The 27740-nt window shown below is 42.4% G+C and overlaps 1 protein-coding gene across 2 annotated transcripts in view; it reads right to left on the bottom strand.

Moving 5' to 3' along the window:
• fhip1aa (FHF complex subunit HOOK interacting protein 1Aa) overlaps window positions 1–27740 on the bottom strand; it is a 170104-nt gene that overhangs the window by 42952 nt on the left and 99412 nt on the right. For both annotated transcript variants that reach the window (XM_078212504.1, XM_078212515.1), the window contains 4 exons: window positions 25695–25853; window positions 22814–22900; window positions 18494–18661; window positions 7067–7146 (listed from right to left, as the gene is read on the bottom strand). In XM_078212504.1, coding sequence (XP_078068630.1) covers window positions 7067–7146; window positions 18494–18661; window positions 22814–22900; window positions 25695–25853 — 494 coding nt within the window. The remainder of the gene's footprint in view (window positions 1–7066; window positions 7147–18493; window positions 18662–22813; window positions 22901–25694; window positions 25854–27740) is intronic.

Genomic DNA, 27740 nt, shown 5'->3' with positions numbered 1-27740 from the left:
TGAGAAAATGCCCCTTCAAAAGAATTCAGCAATGAGTGACTAGAATTTCCACAAACAAATTACATCACGATTTATACCAGTTCAGCCAGAGTTCTGTCGGTTTTCCTATAATTTCTGTAAAAGCTACAGCAGGAGATTGGGAGGAATTCCAAGTAAATTCCACCCCAAGGTCACCAGCACTTAGCCAATGAATATTATCCACAAGGTTCAAAGAATGGTATGCATTAACTGGCATTAGTAGCTAGTATTAAGTTAATCATTAACATTATATTAATATTTGTAAATTAAAAAGCAGATTAGCATGGTGTTGAAACAGAGCCCTAAGCAGGTAACAGTGGTTTGTTCTCGCTCATCTAAAACCTTCTCGCAACCAATAGTCTTATCCAGGTAAAGTGATGGACACAAGGAAATGAGACCACCTACTTGTAATATTTTAAATGCTAGAGCACACCATCGGAACATGAGTAACTTTGGTTGGTTCTGCGGAAAATTGATGCGGAAAATGTGCACCATTTTGTTCTTACACTGACACCATGCTGTGTGTCAATGCACCCGACTTGCTGCTCCATAAAGTGCCGAGTCACGCACAATAGAAAGCTGAAGTTGATCTCTGTGAAGAGAATCTACACAGGCTTGAAGTGACAATTTAGAAGAAACATAGAGTCTGTAGACTGGGTGGTCACGTGGATGCTGTGATGATGCGGCTACATAAGAGATGACATGTCAGTGGCATGAGAGTTCTCCCCGAGTGCAGGCAGACATGCAGCATACTTAATAAACTTGTTGTTCTAAGTCCTTGATCACCAGGCATTGGAACCCAGTGTCTAAAGGAGGACTCACATGCAGCAGAGGAAGATAGTGCAAGATAGGCAAGGAGTGACTAGAAATGAGTGACCATCTTCCTCAATCCAAATGCCTCATAGGGAGAACCATGTCTCTCCCCCCTCCATATAGCATATAGCTGATATGCTATGCAAACTGTTTTGTAGGCTTTTTCCTTGCGCCTGCTTTTACTGGAGATCCACCCAAAGAGGAATGTCTATGGATAAGACAATTGATTTGTAACCAGCAAAGTGGTTTAAAATCACAAGACATAATCCCCAAAATACTGTAATAATTTCAACACCCTATGTAAGAAGAAAGGAATATGAATTATTCAATCACAAAACTAGAAACCCTATTTATCCTCACTGACCATCTGAACTGGATAACCTAAGGAGAACACTGCAGGGCTGACCACCATCTGGACAGATATCATTGATGGGTTGTTGGTTACATTTGATCATTAGGCATCACGAAGATCATAGAATCATAGAAACCCTACAGTGCAGAAGGAGGCCATTCGGCCCATCGAGTCTGCACCGACCACAATCCCACCCAGGCCCTACCCCCACATATTTACCCACTAATCCCTCTAACCTACACATCTCAGGACTCTAAGGGACAATTTTTAACCTGGCCAATCAACCTAACCCGCACATCTTTGGACTGTGGGAGGAAACCGGAGCATCCGGAGGAAACCCACGCAGACACGAGGAGAATGTGCAAACTCCACACAGACAGTGACCCGAGCCGGGGATCGAACCCGGGACCCTGGAGCTGTGAAGCAGCAGTGCTAACCACTGTGCTACCGTGCCGCCCTGCTGTGATTAGCCGAAGTACCTGAAAATGAGCCTCAATCACAATACATCATTCTTCCTTTGGAGAAAACACAAGCCTCTCAAATTTGAATCTGCCAAACAAGATGAGACTTCCAAATGAAAAATTTTGCACAGGCCCAAGCAGAGGCTTTCTATGGTCAGCTCAGTCCCCCGAGAGTATCAACCGTGATACCATCTAACAGATCAGTTATCAACTAAGAATATCCTACTGGCTAATCACCTAAGCATGGATGTGTATGGAGATACTACAACCAAAATAAAATGCATCGCTACCACCAAATAGTTCATTGAGAATACTGGGAAATCTGATAGATGAAAGGATGAGGGATGGGGATTGTGGATGCTTCCTGTGGCAATAACTCATTCCTCAAAAGTAAAACTGGGAAAATTGATGGTTGCAGCAACTTCACCCCGAGAGTGCCCCAATAGAAGCAGCCATCAATAACAACAATTTGCATTTATATGGTGCCTTTAACGTAGTAAAACATGTCAAGGTGTTTCACAGGAGTGTTATCTGACAAAATGTGACACCAAGCCACATAGAGATATGAGGGCACATGAGCCAAAGTAAGGTTTAAAGAGTGTGAGGTGGAGCCAGAGAGGTTTAACTAGGGAATGCCAGAGCTTAAGGCCTTAAAAAGCTGAAAACGTGGCTGTCAATAATAATACACAAGAGGTCAGAAGTGGAGCAATGTAGAGCTCAAGGGCTGTGGTAAGAGGAGGTTACAGAAATAGGAAGAGACAAAGGCATGGAGGAATTTGAACACAGATGAGAATTTTAAATTGGCGCTTAATAGACAGGATGCCAATACAGGTCAATGAACACAGGTGGCTGAAGGGGACAGTGGAAGGTAGGACATGGGAATGAATCAGAGGTTTAGATGAGTTGAAGTTTCCAGATGGAGGGAGATGGGAAGCTGGTCAAGAGTGCATCGTCAGTGAAGTTTGGAGGTGACAAAAGTAGGAATGAAGGTTGGTTGTAGGCCATTTTGCAAGTGGAATAAGATACCAAGGTGGCAAACACCATGTTCAGCTTCAAAAAGGCCAGAGAGCTCACAACTTTGGGGCTGTGGAGCAAAGTTGTGGTAAGAGCAGAAGACAATGGCTTCAGTCTTCCCAATATTTAACTTTAAGAAAGTTCTTCTCCAATACTAGATGTTGGATAAGCAGCATGAGAAACTAGTGATAGGGGAGGGGTCGAGAGAAATAGTGGTAAAGTAGAGCTGGATGTTGTCAGTCTACATGTGAAATCTGATGGCGTGTTTTCAGATGATATCACCAAAATGCATCATGTCGATGAGAAGGTCAGACGTGACCTTACACATTAGAGAAGCACCTGTACTTATTACAGGACCAAAGTCTACCAGTCTAGACTTTCTTACCAAGACATCTTACAGGAAATCTGTTACAGAACTTTGCCACTAACCCAATCTACAAATAACTTCAAGAATTGGGACAGCTCTTCCAGATGATGTGAAGCTCACTATGGCATTAACTATTATGTTACCTAGTTCTTACACCTCAGTATATGCCAAAGCATCATGTTGGCCATCCATAGATACAACAAGCAAGTGACAAAAGGCCCTTTTGCAATGGGTAACCCACTTATCAATGTCCCAGTGAAGAGAAGGTTAACTTTAAGGTACAGAAATGTTCCCAATGCTAGGTTTCTAAGTGTGTAGAGAACTGCAGAGGGCATCCATGTTGGGACCACAGAGACTGATACCCACCTCCTGAAAGGCATCCTGCACCACTGTCCCCTGGTGTGTCAAATTGGACAGATGTTGTTATGCCCACCTAATGCAGCATTGTGACCACTTTATGAGCCATAATATAGGGGGCTCAGTTACTATACTCTCTGTCACCTGCCCACACACTTGGTTTTGTGCCTCCACATCAGATTTTTATTTTCATTTCTGATTTATTCAGATGCAGACATCACAAGTTAGGCATACATTAATTCTCCTTTAATAACTGCCCTTGAGAAGGTGGTGGTGAACCACCTTCTTGAACCACTGCACTCCATGTGGTGTAGGTACATCCACAGTGCTGTTAGGGAGGGAGTTTCAGGAATTTGACCCAGAGACAGTGAAAGAACAGCGATACAGTTTCAGATTAGGATGGTGACTGGTTTTGGAGGGGAACTTGCAGGTGGTGGTGTTCCCATGTATCTGCTGCCCTTCTTCTTTGCGGTGGTAGAGATGACTGGTTTGGAAGGAGCTGTCGAAGGAGACTTGGTGAATTGTTACAGCGAATATTGTAGATGATTATATTTTTTTTGCCAGTGCTTCTTCAATGCCCTCTCGCCCAAATCTCCCACCCTCATTACTGCCTTTGCAAAGGCTGACAAAATCTTTTAAACTGAACCTTTACCAGGGCAGAATAATATTTCCTTCATATTCACCTATTTAATCTTTAATTAGCAACATTCCTTTAAATTTGAGGTGCCAACCAGCTTTTTGATTTGATTTGATTTATTAACATACAGTGGAAAGTATTGTTTCTTGCGTGCTATACAGACAAAGCATACCGTTCATACAGAAGGAAACAAGAGAGTGCAGAATGTAGTGTTACAGTCATAGCTAAGGTAGAGAGAAAGATCAACTTGATGTAAGGTAGGTCCATTCAAAAGTCTGACAGCAGCAGGAAAGAAGCTGTTCTCGAGTCGGTTGGTACGTGACCTCAGCCTTTTGTATCTTTTTCCCGATGGAAGAAGTTGAAAGAGAGAATGTCCAGGGTGCGTGGGGTCCTTAATTATGCTGGCTGCTTTGCCAAGGCAGTGGGAAACGTAGACAGAGTCAATGGATGGGAGGCTGGTTTGCGTGATTAATTGGGCTACATTCACGACCTTTTGTAGTTTCTTGCAGGAGTCATACCAAGCCGTGATGCAACCAGAAAGAATGCTTTCTATAGTGTATCTGTAAAGGTTGATGAGAGTCGTAGCTGACATGCCAAATTTCCTTAGTCTTCTGAGAAAGTAGAGGCATTGGTGGGCTTTCTTAACAATAGTGTCAACATGGGGGGGACCAGGTTGTTGGTGGTCTGGACACCTAAAAACTTGAAGCTCTCGACCATTTCTACTTTGTCCCCATTGATGTAGACAGGGGCATGTTCTCCTCTTCACTTCCTGAAGTGACAATCTCCTTCGTTTTGTTGACACGGAGGGAGGGATTATTTTCGCCGCACCATTCACCAGATTCTCTATCTCATTGCTGTATTCTGTCTCGTCATTGTTTGAGATCCGACCCACTACGGTGGTGTCGTCAGCAAACTTGAAAATTGAGTCGGAGGGGAATTTGGCCAGCTTTTGTGCACCTCTCATTATCTTAACCGTCAGTGCAAGACAAGGGTTGTCAGCTCCAGCTAGTTATTCAGGCCATGCAAATTGTACACGCTTTGTTGCACTCTTGCTTAGCCATATGCCGGCAATCAAAAATGTCTGGCACAGATTATGCTGAGATCACAAAATTACGGCTTTAGAATGAAGCAATTTTATGGCCACAAAAGAGCAAAATTTGAATGCCGAAAGTTTAGAACAACTAGGGCAAATGAAAAAGCAATTAGAATTCAACTAAGGCACTAACGCTGTGCCTGTCCTTCCTTAGAAGGTGCGGAGCCCTATAGGTCAGCAACCTGCAATGGTAGGAACTTTCGAAGCTGGAGGAAAGCTGAGCTAGTTTCTATGATACACATACTGAGATTTATCAGAAGGAGATCGGCACCTATCATCATGCAGCATCAGGTCAGAAGGGATCTTTTATAGCCATGCTCAGAATATGGTTTTCCTCAGAATCAATTATCAAGTTCCTACAGAACGTGACAAAGCAGTTTACTGTTGTATCCATCACCCTGACTGGAATGGAATGGAGTGGGGCCAGAGGTAAATGTTCCAACTGAGCTACGGCCATATCAAAACATTAATAGCAAATGGATGAGAATATGCAACATTGTTGATTTACATTTTTTAAACACATCTGTTATGATCCAGGCCAGAAACTCCAAAGTGTTTTATGAAGATAGCCTAACTCTATAACTCTAAGTTTTTACCTTTGAATTTGGCATGAGTGAGCAAAAGGTGTTTACTCTAGGTCTGATTCAAGTGACCCACTAGGAAGCTTTTATCAAACAAAGTTTATTTAAGAACACAGTTAAAATATAATAAAAAGATTCAGCATAGCTTTTGCCAATTATAAGATTCAAAAATGGTACAGTATAAACCTTAACAGCTAGCTACCCATGTTATTCCAAGTCAAACACCACCGACAAACATACACCCCTTTCTAGACTTGGCACAAAAAGCAGGTATGCTCATGTGATGCTGGGTTTTCAGTTTTTAACACCAGCTGTGAATTGGTCCTTTGAATGTTGGATTAAATCTCTGAGGTTCCCCAGTCCTAGGACATTCTAAAAAGCCTCTGGAGAGAGAGAGAGAGAGAGACAGACAGCGACACAGCCTGCTTCCACCAGCTTCTAGCAGCAGCTCACAGAGAGCAGAATTTCCGACTCCAGAGAGGGGAAAACAAGATACATTGCTTTCTGTCTCAAGTCCAAACAGCATCTGAGAAAATGAAACTAAAGACTCCAACTCCAGAGAAAGGAGGAAAGCACTGTTGCTGCTCTCCAATTCAAGTTACTACTGAAAAGCCAAACTAAAAACTTGGACTTTTCTTTGGAAAAAAAACTGTCCTCAGGCATCACCTGACCTGTCAATCAAGCTCCACTCAGCAATCCCAAGGCATCATTAAAAACCATGGGACCCTGCATTAGTCCAGATTAAAATCAACACGATGTCCATTATATTGCTTCAGTAACAATTAGAGGACACCAGCTACAAACATTGTGACACCAATAAAATCTTGCAAAGGAATTGCTTGAAAAACCTGCAGAGAAACATGATTAAAATACATTTCTTAAAGGCACAGTATTGACACACATCACTGTTTATTACATCCCTCATCTTCAGTACTTGATATTTTTAAAACAAAACTAAGCATGGCAAATAGGAACTCAAAGAATAGAATCTTTCTGTGACAATCTTAACCACAAAATATAAAGTAATGCATATGGGGGAGGGGGGTTGGGGAGGGACAAACTTCTGTGTTTATCCCTCTTAGTGCATGAAGCCCATTATTTTCAGTATTCCTAATACAAATACCTACATGTTGTTGCACTGAGAGACTCTCAACAAATGTGTTAGTATGTTTGTATGGAATTCCTCGTCTCTTATTTTAGTTATGGTGGTTTATCTCCTTCACTGAAGTAACGTTGAAAGGGATTCATATGGAAACATGCTAATGCATTCGTTTGAATATCACATAAGCAGGTTCAAGCTATAACCGCTCTGCTGGCTACAACTTAATTCTTCTTAAACAAATGGATCTCTGCTGTATTCAACGTTTTCTTACCTCAAGACAAGCTGCAACATAACATCCTCACAATTCAGATTGATAAGGGTTCTGAACAGGGCCAGAGATACGACACACAACTGTCAGAAGAATTTAAAAAATAATCAGGTTGTGATTGACACCACTTGACACTTTCATAAACAGAAGTGGTTTGTTTGTAACGAATATTGGTTAATCCGGAGAAAAACCTTGCAATTTTTAACGAAGTATAAATGTATTCATCATGACATTTCAACTGCATATGTTACTATAGTGACTTTTCTTATTGCTTTTCCAGCCTTTTGCATGGAAATGCAGAAGAATTAACAAAATGATGATTAGTCCATTACTGTATGCAATACTGTAAAATTCAGCACATTGCTTGCACCTGGATGGATTAATCCATTGGGAACCCCACACTATTAAGTGGAGCCCCAATTCTTTATCCATGTGGTATAATACAGTGAAAGGTCACAACCCACTATGCAGGTGTCAGTCTTGGTTCAATTGGAGTTAAGTGGTCACGAATTCAATCCTCACCCCGGTGACTTGAGCACATCATCTCAGTTAGTAATTTGATTCAGTACTCTCAGAACTCATCACTTTATTCCAGGGAAAGCAGGGAAGTTCGCCCAGTGTCCTATTCAACAATTATCCTTCAATGAACGTCACTATGGGTGGCATGGTGGCACAGTGGTTAGCAGTGCTGCCTCACAGCGCCAAGGACCTGGGTTCGATTCCTGGCTTGGGTTGCTGTCTGTGCGGAGTCTGCACATTCTCCCCATGTGGGTTTCCTCCGGATGCTCCGGTTTCCTCCCACAGTCCGAAAGATGTGCTGGTTAGATGCACTGACCATGCTAATTTCTCCCTCAGTGTACCTGAACAGGCGCTGGAGTGTGGTGACTAGGAGATTTTCACAGTAACGTCATTGCAGTGTTAATGTAAGCCTACTTGTGACACTAATAAATAAACTTTAGCTTTAAAACAGATTAAACGGTCATTTATCCAAAATTTACTGCCACGTTTCTCTTGAAGTAAGACACAACAATTTACAATTTTTTGGTTGTGTGGTGTTTGGGGACATTTTGAGATTGTGCAAAATAAAATATAAATCCAAGCTCTCTCTACACACTGACCTAATGGTGGTGGCACAGTGGTCAGCACTGCTGCCTCACAGCGCCAGGGACCCGGGTTCGATTCTGTCCTCAGATGACTGTCTGTAAAGTTTGCACATTCCTCCCACAGTCCAAAGATAAAGTTTAAAGTTTATTTATTAGTCACAAGTAAGACTTATATTAACACTGCAATGAAGTTACTGTGAAATTCCCCTAGTCGCCACAGTCCAGCGCCTGTTCGGGCCAATGCACCTAACCAGCACGTCTTTCAGACTGTGGGAGAAACCGGAGCACCCGGAGGAAACCCACGCAGACACAAGGAGAACGTGCAAACTCCACACAGATAGTGACCCAAGCCAGGAATCGAACCTGTGTCCCTGGCGCTGTGAGGCAGCAGCGCGAACCACTGTGCCACCCACAGAAGTACAGATTAGATGGACTGGCCATGCTAAATTGACCCTTAGTGTCCCAAGATATGTAGGTTAGGTGGATTGGCCATGGTAAATATTACAGGGTTAGGGCGGAGGGGAGAGCATGGGTGGGATGCTCCTTCGTAGAGTTGGTGAGGACTCGATGAGCCAGATATCCTCTTCTGCACTGTTGGGATTTTATGGTTCTATGGTTCTATCTACCCATATGCATACATAAATAAATTGGGATCAGAAATAAGTCCAGTAAAAAGTACCTGACTGATCGGTGAGATTTTGTGAACAGAATTAATAGACATGCAATACAAAAATGTAATTTATATCATTTAAAAGGCATTTAACCTGCCTTTTGTCCAATGTGCCCATTTCTCATTTTTGCAAACATTGAAACAGGACATAACATTGTCCTCCATGGAGTATATCTTTATTGATAGTGCAAAGGGAGAAATAATACTGTGAATGCTCTATTTCTAAAAACATTCCCTTCTTTAATGTGAGAAAGTAATGTAGTTATTAACATTTCCTTGAGCTAGGAACATAGACATTTGGGGTATGGGGTCTGGTCCATCTTTTCTATTAGACACAAAAGTTCTGTCGTTTTCAGTGGCAATTCCCTTCATTTTCTCCATGTCCTAAATGCTCCTCCTTCCTAAGTAAGTGCATCTTTCTTTTAAAAACCTCAATTGATCTGCCTTCAGTGTCTTTTTTAAACAATGGATTCCACTTTCTCGCATCCCTTTGAAGGAAGAGATTATTTTCCCTGGTTTCATTTTTATTTGACTGAGGTTTTAAGATTACAGCCTGGAATTTCCTTGGAGCAACTCCCATGCTGCCAGCTAACTTCTCCAAAGTTCAGTGAAAATTTTATTCCTGTATTTTCCAAGTTCTGATGATGGAGTGAGAGCAGTCCAAGAAAATCCAAAGTCACTGTTCCATTATTCTAGATCCCTCTGCTGTCTCCTCCCATCCAGACAGGTAGCCAGCCAAAATTGTTTAAACTAGTCTCATCACAGAAATTTCTCCAGGAACCATAATAGTCAGATCAGGTAGTTACAAAAAAGATACCCAATCAACATTACAAGGAATTTCCACCAAAGCAGATATTTGGGTGACTAAGACCAACGTGAGTGAAACATACTCAGTGACTTTTATGCATACATGGGTCAAAGCCATGTTACTTCACGGATCCATGGAATATTAAGTAATTTTTTTCTTTTCATCTTCCTATCTCAACTGGATCCTGGATTGATTATCAGGGACTGGCATTAAAGTATCTTTTTGAACTGCATGGACAGAGAGAAAAACTCTCATTTTAATCCAATGGTAGATCAATGATCCAAATCCATTCACTGTCCATTAATGTTACCCCACATTATTTTGAAATATCCTTTAACAATAATGAGCAGAGTTTCTATTTCATTTCTCACACATGCTTAATATCCTACTGCCACCTCTACAGAGTGGAAACTCACCCAAGTCTATGTCCTCAGTTCCCGCGCAGTGCTGGCTGGTCACTTTTTGACAAGTGAGCACAGCTACATATTTCTAATCAAGTCAGTGCCTTATCACTGCCAAAAGTTTTATTTCCTTGTCCATTGTTATATTTCGTTAAAAGAGAAAAGGCTAATGAAAAGAATAAGAGGGAAACTAATAAATAGGTGAGAAGAAATGATGGCAATAATTGCTTTAGTAAATCCAGCTCTTTTCTTGCGTACTTTTTGTCCTGATGTACATTGTGAATCTCCACCTCTCCCTTCTTTTATTCTCACAGCCCAATTCAGTTCTGGTCACCACAATGCAGGAAGGAAGGGAGAGTCCTCGAGAGGGTGCAGAGGAGATTTACCAGAATGATCCCCGGGATGAGGGATTTAGATTCGACTGGGGCAGCTAGAGTTGTTCTTCTTGGAGCAAAGGAGATTGTGAAGTGATTTGATTGAGGTGTACATGATTAAGAAAGATGTAGATATAGTAGGCAAAGAAAAGCTGTTCTCATTAGCTGATCCTACAATGACTAGGGAGCACAGATTTAAGGGTGAACAGTGTGGGGGGGAGGCGGGGGCGTTGGTGATGTGAGAAAGATATTTTTTATATGCTGAGTGGTAATGGCCTAGAACTCTTTGGGGAACAAAGACAATCAATGGTTTGAAAAGGAAATTGGATAGGCACTTGAAGGACAGAAGCCTAGAGGGCTATTGGCAGAGAGTAGGAGAACAGGACAGACTGGAATGCTCTGGAGATTTGGCATGGGGTCAATGGAACGAATGGCCTCCTTCTGTACAATTATGAATCTGTGACCCTCTCTCACCCCCAAGGACTTGCTCTGAGCCAGTCCCCCACTTACTTGACAGCACTCTTGCTCAATTCTATCTGCTCACCCAGGATTCAAGCTGTTTCCCCACAATCGCAGCTACTCTCACATACAAGCTAAAGTCCAGTGAAGCATTGCCTCAACAGACAAGTTGCCTTTGCTCCTATGATAGGTTCTTGAAATTTCATCCCAACCAAACATCAATACAGATAAGTGGAAATGAAGTTTAAGTTCCAATTTCCTAACATTGATGCACTAAGCTTAGGGTGGACGACCTTCCAGGGTTGGGTTGGAGTTACCAGGAATTTGAAAATTATTACCAATATTTTTTAATTTCTTTGAACACTTCTATTTATTCGTGATAAAAATACTGGAAATGGGAGAAACACTGTTTGAGAATCTAGAATCATCCAGTTGGGTTTTGGTCCCCTTATAAAATTGCATTCAAAGGAGTTCAGAGAAGGTTCACTTGACTGATTCTCGGAGTAAGGAGGGTTATCCTATGAGGAAACATTGGAAAGGTTGGGCCTGTATCCATTGGACTTTAGAAGAATAAGGGTGATTTTATTGAAATACAAGATCCTGAGGGGACTAGACAGAGTGGATACTGGAAGGATGTTTCCCCTTGTGGGAGAGACTAGAACTAAAGGGACATCATTTAAAAATAAGGGTTTCCAATTTAAGATGGAGATGAGGAGAATTTCTTTCTCTCAGAGGGTGGTTAGTCTGTGGAACTCTCTTCTCTGGAAAGATGTGGAGGCAGGGTCATTGAATATTCTTAAGGTTGAATTAGATAGACTTTTGATTGACAAGGGAGTTGAAGGGTTATGGTGGTAGGAAGCTAAGTGCAGTTGAGTCCACAGTCAGATCACTTATAATCTTATTGAATGACGGAGCAGGATCAAGAGGCAAAATAGCCTAATCCTGCTCCTAATTTGAATGTTCATATGGGTAATGAGTCTTTTTTGCTTTCCAGTTGGTGTGGGAAGGCAGTATTTTATGAGGGTGGGTTGTATTGGTGTCCAGTGATGGGAGATTGCAGTGGGCTAGTTGTGATGAAATCTCCAGCGATACATCCAACCGAAGGTGACAACCCTAATCTAGCTTCACAGAAATATCTGGTCAACAATGACTACCTAGCTTGCTAATTAAAGAAGAGTTAATGGTTTAGATTTTTGAATAAGTTAGACCAACTATTTTATACGAGATATATTATTTGGATTTAACATCACTGATCACTCCTTTAACAGAAAACCCCAGAGAACAATCACTGTTTTCAATTTTCATGTTACAACACGGCTTCCACATCTTTGGAAAGACCGAGAATAAATATCCTAGTGAATAATAGCTTAAGTTATAAATCACCAGACAGATTTATTTAATGGTAAGCAGATAGCTAAACTGTATTAAATACAAACAACAGATTTACAGTAAATATATAGAACTTACTAATCCGCCTCAGAACATCAAAAACAATAAGGGAGATTCTCCTGCACTAACTCTCATTGCATTTGTGATCAGAAGTACAATCTCTGACCAATACTATGTTGGTGGTTCACTACAGACCCCTGCATGGTTTCCCTGATCTGCGTCCACTCTTGATGGCTTCAGAGTGACTGCAAGTTTGGTGCAAGTTAGCTAGAGATACAGCCTTAAAATTCCACAAATACAGATCAGAATAAAACATTTTAACGTAACTCTCATAACTAAACTAAGTGGTCAGAGATTCACTGAATTGTTTCCCTCTAGAAGTACAGCTGCCAATCAAACATACGTCAGACGCTGCATTGTTGAGTATATTTAAGGATGAGACAGGCAGATCTTTGCTCTTTCAGAGAATCAAGGAATACAGGGAGCAGACAGGAAATTGGAGTTGAGGTTGAAAAGTAGCCATGATTGTGTTGAATGGCAGGGCAGACTCGGTGGGCTATGTGGTCTATTCCTATTCCTATTTCTTATGTTCTTCTACACTTTTAAAGATCCACAAAAGGCATCTTTGAAATAAATGACCTGGCCACTATCAAGCAACAAATGATCCTCATCCACCTGAACACTGTCCAAACAATTCTACCAGCCTGAATTTTTAGGATGGTGGGTGCTGAAGAGCCAATAGGGAAGATGTCCTTGCAGACTCCAGCAGCCACAATGCCATCTTACGCTCTAACAAGCATTGATTGGCATAAGGCGGGACTTCCGGCCCTCACTCGGGAGCCTTGGAGATTGGCCGGCAACTCTCCAGCAACAGTGCAGCAGTGGATAGAAGAGGCACTGAATGGGGTTGCCTGACACCAAGTCCTGGGAACTGGATGGCAAGTAGTGACAGGGGTCCCAGGGTGGGGAAAATGGGAATACTGGGGGAGGGGAGAGTTGCAAAGGGTCTTAAGGGGGGAGAGGCAATCTGGAGGTCACCGGAACTTAAGGGAACGACTCCCCCCGTCAGAAGGGGGTTCCTAATGGAGGGCCACCACCTCCCCTTCCTGCCCAGCCCAAAAATTGAGGCTGGGTAGCAAACAGCATTTAGGTGGCCATTCATTGGCCACTTAAAGGTCTCATGTGGGGCAAGGACAAGCTTCCCGTCCAAGCTTCCGCCCACTCCAGCGTGAAATTGCTGCACTGTCAGAGTGAGCAGGAACCTGGAGGAAATCCCCGAGAGGGGCGGCACGGTGGCACAGCGGTCAGCGCTGCTGCCTCACAGCGCCAGGAACCCGGGTTCAATTCCGGCCTTGGGTCACTGTCTGTATGGAGTTTGCACATTCTCCCCGTGTCTGCATGGGTTTCTTCCGGGTGCTCCGATTTCTTCCCACAGTCCAAAGATGTGCGGGTTAGGTGGATTGGCCATGCTAAATTGACGCTTCATGTCAGGGGGACCAGCAGGGTAAATATGTGGGGTTGCGAGGATAGGCCTGGGTGGGATTGTGCTCAGCACAGATTCGATGCGCTGAATGGCCTCCTTCTGCACTGTAGGGATTCTACTATTAGAAATCCCATCCATACAATTTCACGCTGTCACCTACACACCTGCTTCAGAACCACCCGGGGTTGTTAAATTCTGCCCTCATTGAATTGGCTTAGTCATTTTTGCTAAAAGAACCTGTTTTATTTCTAATTGGGGATAGAAACCCCGATTTTGACTAAAGGCACAAATTGAGCTGCTGGTCAGGTAGGGTTAATACCACATAACAGCATCAATATGAAGCAATGTTCCCTTTATGTTGTATCGCCAGCTAGCAGCCCAGAAGCTCCCGTACACACTGAGCACATGTTGGCCCTATAACTCAGTGTGTGTGCACAACTGCACAAATAATTTTCATCCTGGGCATTTAAATGATCACGCAAAACAAAATCAACAGAGGGGGCAATTGTACTGTCCAGGCCTCATTTTCATTTGATTAAATGTTGTCCTTCCAGGTATGTTGGGCATAAGGCAAATTATCTAAGTACCCTTTACCCCCTCTCTCCCACACTTTTTTTTGAGGCCTCCCTGGAGGTCCTAAAGGAGGAATTCCAGATGAGGAGAGAAATACAGAAGTTTCTATATAGGAGTCACAATAAAGCATGTCTGGATAGACCTGCCTGACAGGATTAATCTCACAATGCACCTGGATTTAATGTAGGGCTCAAAGTGGAAAGAGAATCAAACACCTCTGCATCTGCACCCAACTCTCAATAGGAGCTGAGAGAGCTGTCAATACTCCTTTCAACCCCTACCCCACTGATCATAGCAATCCCTTCCCCTCCATCACACCCTTCTGCAATGACAAACTAACTAATGTACACTTTTACTCACTGCAAACACCGTGCCTCTTCCTGTAACACGCCAGCACTCTTGTCACATGCTCGCACTCACAATACCAATTCCTCCCTGTATCTCTATCTCTCCCTTCATTTGACATCCACCACCTCCCCACACTTTGCTTCTTAAACAATTTCACCACAAGGACTGTATGCACAAGCCCTTCACATCTCCTATTTGTTTTTCACTGGTAGGTTACCTGAACAACCTGTTTGCCTATCATTTGTAACCCTTCACTCACCTCAAAAATACACAGCAAGCTGCACTCTCAGGACCGTGGCCTGCTGATGTCTAGCTTCTTTTCTCTTAGGTACTTTTCAGCAGTAAGAAGTACTGTAGAAGGAGGAAGATACTCTGAAGTTGTACAGATGCCTTTCCCTCCCAGGGATCTGTTCAGACATTGGTAATACACATGGGTTAGATATGAGTCAGTTGGGTCTGTATGTGGTGGAAGACTCAGTACTGGTGAGCAGTGAGCCCAGTGGCAGGGATAGTCTCCTAGACAGCTCACTGGAAGGCAGGGTCCTGTCCCAGCTCTGCCAGGCAAGACAGGGGTGAGAATCTCAGGAGCCCCATCCTGAAAAGGAAGCTGTTTTATGGGGTATTCATAGAATCATAGAATCATATTGGAAGGCCTGTGTTTCCACAATGTAACTAGGAGCGTGGAATCTAGTCAGTGTAATCTCACATGACCAAGAGTTCCATAGCTCTCACAAAGGGAGTCAACGTTCGCAGCCTTTCAAGCTTGAGACGCTCAAACAGAAGCAACTTTGGGCTGAAATCTGTGCTCCTTCGTCTTTACCGGAGGTGGTAATCAGTCTTTGAATTCTTTTAGAATTACTTTATCTGGAACCTGCAAGAACAAATAGATAGGAGCTGCCAAAGAGTTACTCACCTTGTGCAGTTTGTTATCCCACCGAGGGATTGGTAGTGCTGTGAAGGCAGCAGAGCATGCTTCCCTCTCCTAGGATGTCAGCACATTTGCTTCTGCACCACCCTTTCAATCAATAACTGCATGGTACAACTCAGCTGGGCCAGATTGCCCCAACAACTGCTGTGGTACAACAACTGCTGTGGTACAACAACCCAAAATTGGGCCTTCAGCCTCGAACAACTAGAAGTCACTACTTATGAACATCATGAAGAACAGCAGCCCTCCAGCCACCAGCAGAGCATCTTTTAGGGTAGCAGGGTTAGGAATTATTTTATTTTAGTGTTAGGATGACAGAGAAAAGAACCATGGAATTACACGCAGAAATTTTGGACTTTATAGAGACCTGAGTTTTATATTTTAAAATGGACACAAACCCCAAAGATGGTTAAGAGTGTACAGTTAGCCACTGACAGGCAGGGTGTTTCTCGAAGGGATAGTGGAACCGCTCCCTCTGGTTCCACACAAGGTCATTCCAAAATATTTCAAAGACTGATTACCATCTCCAGTAAAGACAAAGAAACATAATGGCTAATCCAACTAAAATACCCTGGTTGTAAGTACCAGAAGCAGTATCTCAGCAAAAAGGAAATAGCCATCTTTTGCATAAATATCTTAAACTCAACCAGCCAGCAAAAAGGGATTGCAGCTGGAAAAAAAGAACCGAAATATTTCTAGTCAACCACAGAACACCTCAACCAAAGAATCAACTATTGATCAGCAGAAGTCAACTATATAAATTTGTAATGGCCTTAACATTTCATCATCGAAGGTCCTAACTGCATCAAAGGATCTTTTTTAAAAAAAATAGAGCTACAAAACAGACTGTTTCCCTGTTAAAACAGTGATGGACAGAAACATACTGAGAATGTTGCATTGAATATGATCAGCCATGATCAAAATGAATGGTGGTGCAGTCTTGAAGGGCCGAATAGCCTACTCCTACTTCTATTTTCTATGTTTCTATGTTTCATACATGACTACTATTTCAACCACCTGCCTGTTCGGTTCCTGTTTGTATCAAAAGGATAAGGAATAAAATAAAACATCTAGGGGAACATCACAGTAACTTCATTGCAGTGTTAATGTAAGCCTTACTTGTGACTAATAAATAAACTTTAAGAAAAGTTCTGAAGTGAATTGAATAGTTCTTTGAAAAGGTTTGCAAGGCTATGGAGAAAGAATGGAGGAGTGGATAATTGGATAGTTCTTAGAGCTGGACTTCTTCTGTGCTGAGAGATTTTATGATTATAAGAAAAATACTCATTTTTTTGTCACAGCTGCATTTCAAAATTTCTGAATGATGAAATCAATTTAATAAAAGCCCTCAAATAATGCCTTCAATATCCTGCAGATTTTAACATCACCTTTTTCAAAATCATCTTCCACACTGATTGAACCCATGAAAGCAATATGACAAGAGTCCCTAAATCTTTTACAAATCTAAACCCTGTAATTTTCTTCTAGAATAGAATATGTAATGAAATAGTTTCAACCTGTTTCCGAAGCAAGCTTCTTGTGGGCCTGCTCGCAGGCTGCTCACCAATCCTTGGCACAGGCCCAACATACCTGGCTCCCTGAAGATAATGGATATGTGGTTGTAGAGACAAGCAGAGAAAATTGAGAGCATTTCTGGCTAACTACAAATATTTATGCCCTGTGCCAGATAACTCTCACGTGTCAATAACTTTTCACATGTAACACTAGAGGCCCATTGCCAAAGACTGAAGTGTAATAATGAATGGCCCCTAAGTCTGGGCTGCCCTTCATTCCTAACTAAAACATGGGGTGTAGAAGCAAAGAAAGCCATGGGGGGGTGGGGGGGGGGGGGGGGGGGGGGGGTTGTTGGTGGTGAAGAATAAAATCAAGTTAAACATGTTTTTTCCTAATAATGTGGAGTAATTCATTTAATCTGGTGTGGGATGATTTTCTTTGCCAGATCTTCCATCTGTCCCACCTGCTCAGCTGTTCCCCTGGACCCAACTCTTGTTTCTATACTTCTCCCATTCTCATCTCATTTGCACCATCATCACTTGTCATGTTCTTGCCTCGTTCCCTACCACAAACCTTTTCCGCCACTCCATTTCCCTCGCTCTGAACTTTCTTAAAACTGTTTGTTTATAACATCTTCTAATGAGAAGTCTCACAATACCAGGTTAAAGTCGAACAGGTTTATTTGGAATCACGAGTTTTCGGAGCGCCGCTCCTTCATTGGGTGAGTATTTGGAGGAGCGTTCTGAAAGCTCGTGATTTTAAATAAACCTGTTGGACTTTAATCTGATGTTATGAGACTTCTTACTGTGCCCACCCCAGTCCAATGCTGGCATCTCCACCTTATATCATCTAACATCATCAAGCTGAAACTTCAGATTTGTTCCATTCTCCACTGACGTGTTGAGTGTTTACTGCAATTTCTGTGGCCTGTTGGCCTCCTAAGACTGTAAATATAATAGAAAGAACACTTCTGATCATTATTTCTTTTGATATATGTAACAACTACAGGAAATATCCTCCCCACTCTGTCTTGCACAGGACACACGACACACACTCCAGGATAGGTCACTGCACAGTCAGGGATAAGAATCCTGGCTGATTTTTTCCCTTACCTAGCCCCAGGAACACTCAATCGAAAGGTGCAGTCCCCACTCTCACCCCAGCAATAAAAAAAACTAACGGATCATTGAGAGAACTTGTGACCTTGCTGCATGTGAATTTTGAAGTTTTCATTCATTCATTTAGATCACTGTTCCTCAAACAGCATTTCTTTGTGCGTGTTCTCGAACAATTGCATTGAGGAGGGGAAACAGCTGGCTATAACATGACAGATTATAAATCAACAGCGCAATTTGGGTCAAAGTGGAAAGTAACCTTACCCGAAAGGGTGTGTTAATTCGGCTGACAAGCGTATCTAGAATCGGCACTTTTTCATGTTCGTGCAGCAGAATGAAGCTCAGGAAGGTCTGCAACAGCGCAGGCTCGGAGATGCTGCGGAGGAACAGATCCAGGTATGCTGTCGTAGTCATAACTTCTTCCACGGTCATCTGAAAGGAATAGAAATGTCACAGCAACAATACAGAGAAGGAGAAGTACAATGTTTGCAGTGTATAGAACATAGAACAGTACAGCACAGAACAGGCCCTTCGGCCCACGATGTTGTGCCGAGCTTTATCTGAAACCAAGATCAAGCTATCCCACTCCCTATCATCCTGGTGTGCTCCATGTGCCTATCCAATAACCGCTTAAATGTTTCTAAAGTGTCCGACTCCACTATCACTGCAGGCAGTCCATTCCACACCCCAACCACTCTCTGCGTAAAGAACCTACCTCTGATATCCGTCCTGTATCACCCACCACGAACCCTATAGTTATGCCCCCTTGTAATAGCTCCATCCACCCGAGGAAATAGTCTTTGAACGTTCACTCTATCTATCCCCTTCATCATTTTATACACCTCTATTAAGTCTCCCCTCAGCCTCCTCCGCTCCAGAGAGAACAGCCCTAGCTCCCTCAACCTTTCCTCATATGACCTACCCTCCAAACCAGGCAGCATCCTGGTAAATCTCCTCTGCACTCTTTCCAGCGCTTCCACATCCTTCTTATAGTGAGGTGACCAGAACTGCACACAATATTCCAAATGTGGTCTCACCAAGGTCCTGTACAGTTGCAGCATAACCCCACGGCTCTTAAACTCCAACCCCCTGTTAATAAAAGCTAACACACTATAGGCCTTCTTCACAGCTCTATCCACTTGAGTGGCAACCTTTAGAGATCTGTGGATATGGACCCCAAGATCTCTCTGTTCCTCCACAGTCTTCAGAACCCTACCTTTGACCCTGTAATCCACATTTAAATTTGTCCTACCAAAATGAATCACCTCACATTTATCAGGGTTAAACTCCATTTGCCATTTTTCAGCCCAGCTTTGCATCCTATCTATGTCTCTTTGCAGCCTACAACAGCCCTCCACCTCATCCACTACTCCACCAATCTTGGTGTCATCAGCAAATTTACTGATCCACCCTTCAGCCCCCTCCTCTAAGTCATTAATAAAAATCACAAAGAGCAGAGGACCAAGCACTGATCCCTGCGGCACACCGCTAGCAACCTGCCTCCAATCCGAAAATTTTCCATCGACCACCACCCTCTGTCTTCGATCAGACAGCCAGTTACCTATCCAATCGGCCAACTTTCCCTCTATCCCACACCTCCTCACTTTCATCATAAGCCGACCATGGGGGACCTTATCAAACGCCTTACTAAAATCCATGTATATGACATCAACTGCCCTACCTTCATCAACACACTTAGTTACCTCCTCAAAAAATTCTATCAAATTTGTGAGGCACGACTTGCCCTTCACGAATCCGTGCTGACTATCTCGGATTAATCCGCATCTTTCTAAATGGTCGTAAATCCCATCCCTAAGGACCCTTTCCATCAATTTACCAACCACCGAAGTAAGACTAACCGGTCTATAATTACCAGGGTCATTTCTATTCCCTTTCTTAAACAGAGGAACAACATTCGCCATTCTCCAGTCCTCTGGCACCATCCCCGTGGACAGCGAGGACCCAAAGATCAACGCCAAAGGCTCTGCAATCTCATCCCTTGCCTCCCACAGAATCCTAGGATACATTTCATCAGGCCCAGGGGACTTATCGACCTTCAGTTTATTCAAAACTGCCAAGACATCCTCCCTCCGAACATCTATTTCCTCCAGCCTATTAGCCTGTAACACCTTCTCTTCCTCAAAAACATGGCCCCTCTCCTTGGTGAACACTGAAGAAAAGTATTCATTCATCACCTCGCCTATCTCTACTGACTCCATACACAAGTTCCCACTACTGTCCTTGACCGGCCCTAACCTCACCCTGGTCATTCTTTTATTCCTCGCATAAGAGTAAAAAGCCTTGGGGTTTTCCTTGATCCGACCCGCCAAGGACTTCTCATGTCCCCTCCTAGCTCTCCTAAGCCCCTTTTTCAGCTCATTCCTTGCTAACTTGTAACCCTCAATTGAGCCATCTGAACCTTGTTTCCTCATCCCTACATAAGCTTCCCTCTTCCTTTTCACAAGACATTCCACCTCTTTTGTGAACCATGGTTCCCTCACTCGGCCATTTCCTCCCTGCCTGACAGGAACATACCTATCAAGGACATCCAGTATTTGTTCCTTGAAAAAGTTCCACTTTTCATTAGTTCCTTTCTCTGACAGTTTCTGTTCCCAACTTATGCCCCCTAATTCTTGCCTAATCGCATCATAATTACCCTTCCCCCAATTGTAAACCTTGCCCTGCCGTACGGCCCTATCCCTCTCCATTGCAATAACAAAAGACACCGAATTGTGGTCACTATCTCCAAATTGCTCTCCCACAACCAAATCTAACACTTGGCCCGGTTCATTTCCCAGTACCAAATCCAATGTGGCCTCACCTCTAGTCGGCCCATCCACATATTGTGTCAGGAAACCCTCCCGCACACACTGCACAAAAACTGCCCCATCCAAACTATTTGACCTACAAAGGTTCCAATCAATATTTGGAAAGTTAAAGTCCCCCATGACAACTACCCTGTGACCCCCACACATATCCATAATCTGCTTAGCAATTTCTTCCTCCACATCTCTATTACTATTTGGGGGCCTATAGTAAACTCCTATCAACGTGACCGCTCCTTTCCTATTTCTAACTTCAGCCCATATTACCTCAGTGTGCAGATCCCCCACGAAGTGCCTCTGAATTAGTGGCAATCTACTCAATTCAATGGCACAAGACTTTGACCGTTAGTGTAAAACAGGCAATGGTAAATTGGCAACCCATTTCCCACATCTCTCAATTTATGTTTGCATAGAAATCATTGGGAATGAAAAAGGCGAGATGCAAGATGGGCCACTGATTCACTATCACATTTTTATCATATACAAAGTCAAAACAGAACTCCAATGTGCACCCAAACCTTGGACAACCAGCTGTCATTTCTAGCTCTCACAACTGAGGCAAGCTTTGCTGTTCAAAATATTCTTCTGTCAAGCTCAACAAGTGTTACAAAATGAAGAATGTGAAAAAATATGGATGACCAAGAACAACTTATTGCACAACACTCTCACTATCTCAAAAATGCAAGGATATATTTTGCAAGTAGTTTTTGCCAAACAAAGTGGACCAGAGGAAAATTGTCTGTTTGTTAGAAAAAGGCTTTTTTCCACTAAAAGAGATATTGGGATTGCGTGGACGGAGGTCAGACAGAGAGTTCTGGTGGTGACAAACCAGAGGGGACTGGAAACCAATGAAAAACACATAAAATCTTCCAAAGTATTTATCTGTACAAGACGTTACATACCAGTTTCCCATCAACTTGAACATTAATTGAGGACATCTGCAAGGCAGTGAGACAACCTTACAACCCTTTGCCTTTTATGCATACTTAACATGCAGTACAACATACTTTCTAAATGAAACATAAAACTAGACCTTGAGTATCGCTGAAAAAGAGACATGTCAAAGCTTTTTGTCTTGCAAGAACACACATTGCACCTGCTTCAGCTGAACAAAAAAAGGCAACAGCCATGCGCTGGTACATTCCCCAGGGCCTTGACTAGAGACAACCTGCTTGGTTTGAATTTAAACTGCCTGGCAATTAACTGTTGATTATCAGTTAACTGGTGCATTCCCCATGGCAATACCTCTACCAACAAGAGGAAGCATTCTCTCAATATCCACCTGGTGACATGGTGACACAGTGGGAGGGGGCCTGGGTAAGATACTCTATCAGAGAGTCTGTACAGACTAAATGGGCTGAATGGCCTTCTTCTGCACTGTAGGCATTCTATGACCCTGTCAAGACCCCTCAGGATCTTATATGTTCCAATCAAGTCACCACTTACTCTTCTAAATTCCAGCAGAAAGAAGCCCAGCCTGCCCAACCTTTCCTCATAAAACCCTCCCATTCCAGGTCATAAATCTTCTATGACTGCTTCCAAAGTATTTACTTAAATAAGGAGTTCAAAACTGTACACATTATTAATTCAGTCCTATCCCTAACCAAGGTTAAAATACCGATGGACAAAGTCATAACACTTATATATATATATACCACCCTCAGGCTATAGGTAAAACACCAAATGTAGAAAACTATAACACAGCACAATTAACCATTACAAAGTCTGTCTGGGAACTTGCAGCAAATAACCTACTAACTTTATGAAGTGCAGGTGCCATGACAGGCACAAGGAATCCATTGTAGATATAGTTCACAAGTTGATTGCGTATCATAGGATGAGCCACCTAAACCAGAAGCACAGGTTTCAGGATTAGACAAAAGGTGAATTCACCCATGTACAACAGGTTTTCTTTTAAGCTAAAACAAAACAGATGATACACCCCAAGCCCTACAGCACAGGGCACCACAAAAATCAATAAGAGCTCGAGAGAAGATGAGATACATTCAGAAACGGATTTGGGTGATGACATTCTTGGATTTTAAATAGGGATTGCAAGAGAAAGGGACTCAACTATTTGCAATCTACATTAATGACTTGGATGTAGTGACTGAAAGGAATTTAAATTCTGGCAAACTGCTAATGTAACACGCATATTCAAAAAGGGAGACGCAAAACAGGTATAGGCCAGCTAGCTTAACTTCTGTCATTGGGAAAACATTAAGAGAGTCCATTATAAAATGTGTAATAGGAGAGCATTTAGAAATACATAATATAATCAAACAGAGTCAGCATGGCTTCATGAAGGGGAAATCACGTTTGACAAATTTATTAGAATTCTTTAAGGTGGTAATGAGCAGGATAGATTAAGGGGAACCAATAGATGTAATATACTTTGATTTCCAAAAAATGCTCGATAATGTACCACATAAAAGGCTACTTAATAAGATAAGATCCCACAGTGCTGAGGGTAGTATATTAGCATGAGTAGAGGATTAGTTAACTGATAAAAGACAGAGAGTAGGGATGAGAGAGATATTTTCAGGATGGCAACCTGAAAATAGTGGAGTGTCACAGGAATCAGTGTTGGGGCCACAATTATTTATAGTATATATTAATGACTTGGACGAGGGACGTGAATGTACTATTACCAAATTTGCAGATGACACAAAGTAAAGTTTTAAAAGTTTATTTACTGGTCACAAGTAAGGCTTACATTAACACTGCAATTAAGTTGCTGTGAAATTTTCCTAGTTGCCACACTCTGGCATCTGTTTGGGTCAATGTACCTAACCAGCATGTCTTTCCGACTGTGGGAAGAAACCGGAGCATCCGAAGGAAACCCACACAGAACGGGGAGAATGTGCAAACTCCACACAGACAGTGACCCAAGCCAGAATTGAACCCAGGTCCCTGGCGGGAAGGCAAATGGTGAGGATGACACAGAGTCTACAGAGGGATATAGACAGTTGAGGTGAGTGGGGAAAAACTTGGCAGGTGGAATATAATGTAGAAAACAGTGAAGTTGTGCACTTTGGGAAAAAGAATAAAGGAGCAGAATTTTATTTAAATGGAGAAAGACTGCAGAAAGCTGCAGCACAGGGAGATTTGAGGGTCCCCATGATTAAATCACAGAAAGCTAGAATGCAACCTCAGCACGTAATAGGAAAGGCAGATGGAAATTTGGCCTTTATTTCAAAGGGAATGAAAATAGGGAAGTCTTGCTAAAACTATATAAGGCCACACCTGAAACACTGAACGGTTTCAGTCCCATTATCTAAGGAAAGATAGACTGTCCAGTTTAGGCAGGAGATAGTCCAGAGAGGGTTTACTAAGCGATTCTGGGGTACAGAGGGATTTTCTTATGAGGAGAGGTTGAGTAGGTTGGTCTATACTCATTGGAGTTTAGAAGAATGGGAGGCAACCTTAGTGAGACATATAGGATTCTCAGTGGGCTTGACAAGGTAGATGCGGAGAGGTTGCTTCCCCTAGTGGGAGAGTCTAGGACCAGAGGGCACAATCTCAGAGTAAGTGGTTGCCCATTAAAGACAGAGATGAGGAGGAATTTCTTCTCTCAGATGGTAGTGAATCTGTGAAATTATTTACTGCAGTGGGCTATAAAGGCTAGCTTGTTAAATATGTTCAAGGCCGAGACAGATTTTTAATCAGTAAGGGAATCAAGGGGGTTATGGGGATAAGGCAGGAAAGTAAAGTTGAGGATTATATCTGATCAGTCACAATCTTGTTGAATGACAGAACATCTCAATGGGCCGAATGGCCTACTTCTGCTCCTTCATCTTATGGTCTTATGATTTAAGTTCATTTTTATGCAAAACTAATTGGTTTGAAATTCTTAGCACGACAGACAAGGATAGATTCTGAAATGATTTGCTTTATCTGGCTCCCAGAGTCGTACTCGCTGAAATGCAAAATAGTTCTGATGTGATTCATTTACTGAAAAGAAAATGTCTTGCATTCATCTCTCAGCTTTGTTTGAGCAATTTGAAACTCCTCGCTGAGAAATTGGTATCCAAATAAATCACAATTAATAAATTCGCATTCTCAACAAATCAGGTGGAAGAATTCTGAACATGAGCCAATCGGATGCCCTAGATGTGAAACAGAAAGCACAGTGACTAGAGTCTGATTGATATAAAAAGTCCGCACATTCAGACTTCCCACAATGTTACATAGTCAAGTGAAATTGCTCATTTTAATCAGAGACTGTGCTAAAGTGTGATGTGAAGTCTAGAGTATAACAACGAAAATGCAGCAAGCAGCACACACTGTACGTAAGACCGTTAATATAATCCAACTACAAATTGTTCAATATAGGCTTGGAATTCATTTTTGCAATATTAACAAGGTTTTGTTAAACATTTCATGCTTCCAAAGGGGAGAGAGAGAAATTTAGGGGGCAAGTTGATTTTAGTCCCCACTCTGAGACCGGGTCAATATTGAGTACAATCCGTGCTTCTAATATTTTCCTGAGAGTGCTGAATTCTCTATCGTCTTGTCCTGTAATAGCAGCTGAAGTTCAAACCATGTCACTTAAGATTTATACAATCATTGCAGAGGAAATTATCCAAGCTGAAAATTAGAAAGACCGGTGCCCTCCACGTTTTCAAGTATGTCTTTACCTGTATCACTGCATTACAGAACTCCAGGGAGTTCATGAACTGTACTAGTGCAGGAATATGCATCCAGTCCTCTCGCTGCAGGTAGTGCCATTCATCAGATTTCACTTCCAGTTTCGTGGGCAATGAGGAGTAGAGACCACTCAGTCCTGTGGCTAGCACCTGCGGGTTACAGAATAGTGAGAAAGGAAGAAACCAAAACACTGAAACCAAAAAACCCACTAAAATGTTATCCTTAACAAAAGATAATACAAGTATTGAATCAAGAGGAAAATACTGCAGATGCTGGAAATCGGAAATAAAACAGAAAAGCTGGAAAAGCTCAGCAGACTAGGCAGCATCCGTGGAGAGAGAAATGGAGTCAAAATCAACAACCTTGCATCAGAAAAAGTGAAGTATTAACTCAGTCAACTTTCCCCCTCAAAATTCTTACTAAATTGTGAAAAGTTGACACTTTCTTGGATCACCATGTTACATAACACAGTATCCAAGATCTCCCAATTTCCAGCTTAATTTTTCTCTATTGCTTCGTGGGACATGGGTGCCACTGGCAAGACCAACATTTCTTGCCCATCCCTAATTGCCCATGAACTTAATGGCTTGCTAGGTCATTTCAGAGGGCAGTTAAGAGTTGCATTGCTGTGGCCTTGGAGTCATATATAGGCCAAGCTGGGTAAGGGTGGCAGATTTTCTTCCCTAAAGGACATTAGTGAACCAAATAGGTTTTTAACAAATTTTACTCCATTCTTAAAGTTACAAGCTAATGCACAGAGTGGACAGGGTAAGCCCTTAATCATAGAAATATAGAAACTAGAAGCAGCAGTAGACTATTTGGCCCTTCAAGCTTGCTCCACCATTCATTCAGATCATGGCTGATCATCAAATTCAATATCCTGATTTCCCCCTTCCTCCCATATCCTTTGATCCCTTTAGCCCCAAGAGCCATATCTAATTTCTTCTTGAAATCAGACAACGTTTTGGCCTCAACTACATTCTGTGGAAGTGAATCCCCCACATTCACCACCCTCTGGGTGAAGAAATTTCTCCTCACCTCAGTTCTAAAAGGTTTACTCCTCATCCTCAAACTATGACCCCGGGTTCCCCACCATTGGGAACATTCTTTCTGAATCTACCCTATCTAATTCTGTTAGAATTTTATAAATTTTTGAGATCCCCTCTCACTCTTCTAAACTCCAGTGAATATAATCCTAACTGACTTAGTCTTTCCTCATATGACAGACCTGCCATCCCAGGAATCAGCCTGGTAAACCTTCGCTGTACTCGCTCTATAGCAAGGACATCCTTCCTCAAATAAGGACACCAAAACTGCACACAATACTCCAGGTGTGGCCTCACCAACACCCTATACAATTGCAGTAAAACATCCCTATCCCTATACTCAAATCCTCTCACTATGAAGGCCAACATACCATTTGCCTTCTTCACTGCCTGCTGTACCTGCGCGTTTACTTTCAGCAACTGATGCACGAGGACTCCAAGGTCTCATTGAGTATCCACCTCTCTCAATTTACACCTATTCAAGTAATAATCTGTTTTCCTTTATTGTTACCAAAGTGGATAACCTCACATTTATCCACATGATACGGTATCTGCCATGCAGATGCCCACTCACTCAGCCTGTCCAAATCACGCTGAAGCATCTCTGCATCCTCCTCACAGCTCACCCTTCCATCCAACTTTGTATCATCTGCAAATTTGGAGATAATACATTCAGTTCCCTCTTCCAAATCATTAATATATAATGTGAACAGTTGGGGTCCTAGCACAGATCCCTGCGGAACCCCACTAGTCATTGACTGCCAATCAGAAAAAGACCCATTTATGCCAATCCATCTCCTTGCTTGTTCCTTAACCAATTCAAATTGAATCCAGTTCACAGTGCCCATAAGAGAGATAAACAAGGTCGAGCAAGCAGAGAGGGAGTGATTTGAGGCAGGAGTGCCGGTGAGAGATTGATTTATTTATTTAATGAGTCAGTTATTGTGTGTTTTTTTTTGGCCTTTACTTTTGTAGTAGTATTTTTCTTAA

This window comes from Mustelus asterias, chromosome 1 (assembly GCF_964213995.1).
Source record: "Mustelus asterias chromosome 1, sMusAst1.hap1.1, whole genome shotgun sequence".
Classification (NCBI taxonomy): domain Eukaryota; kingdom Metazoa; phylum Chordata; class Chondrichthyes; order Carcharhiniformes; family Triakidae; genus Mustelus; species Mustelus asterias.
This window is presented reverse-complemented; position numbering and strand designations above follow the sequence as displayed.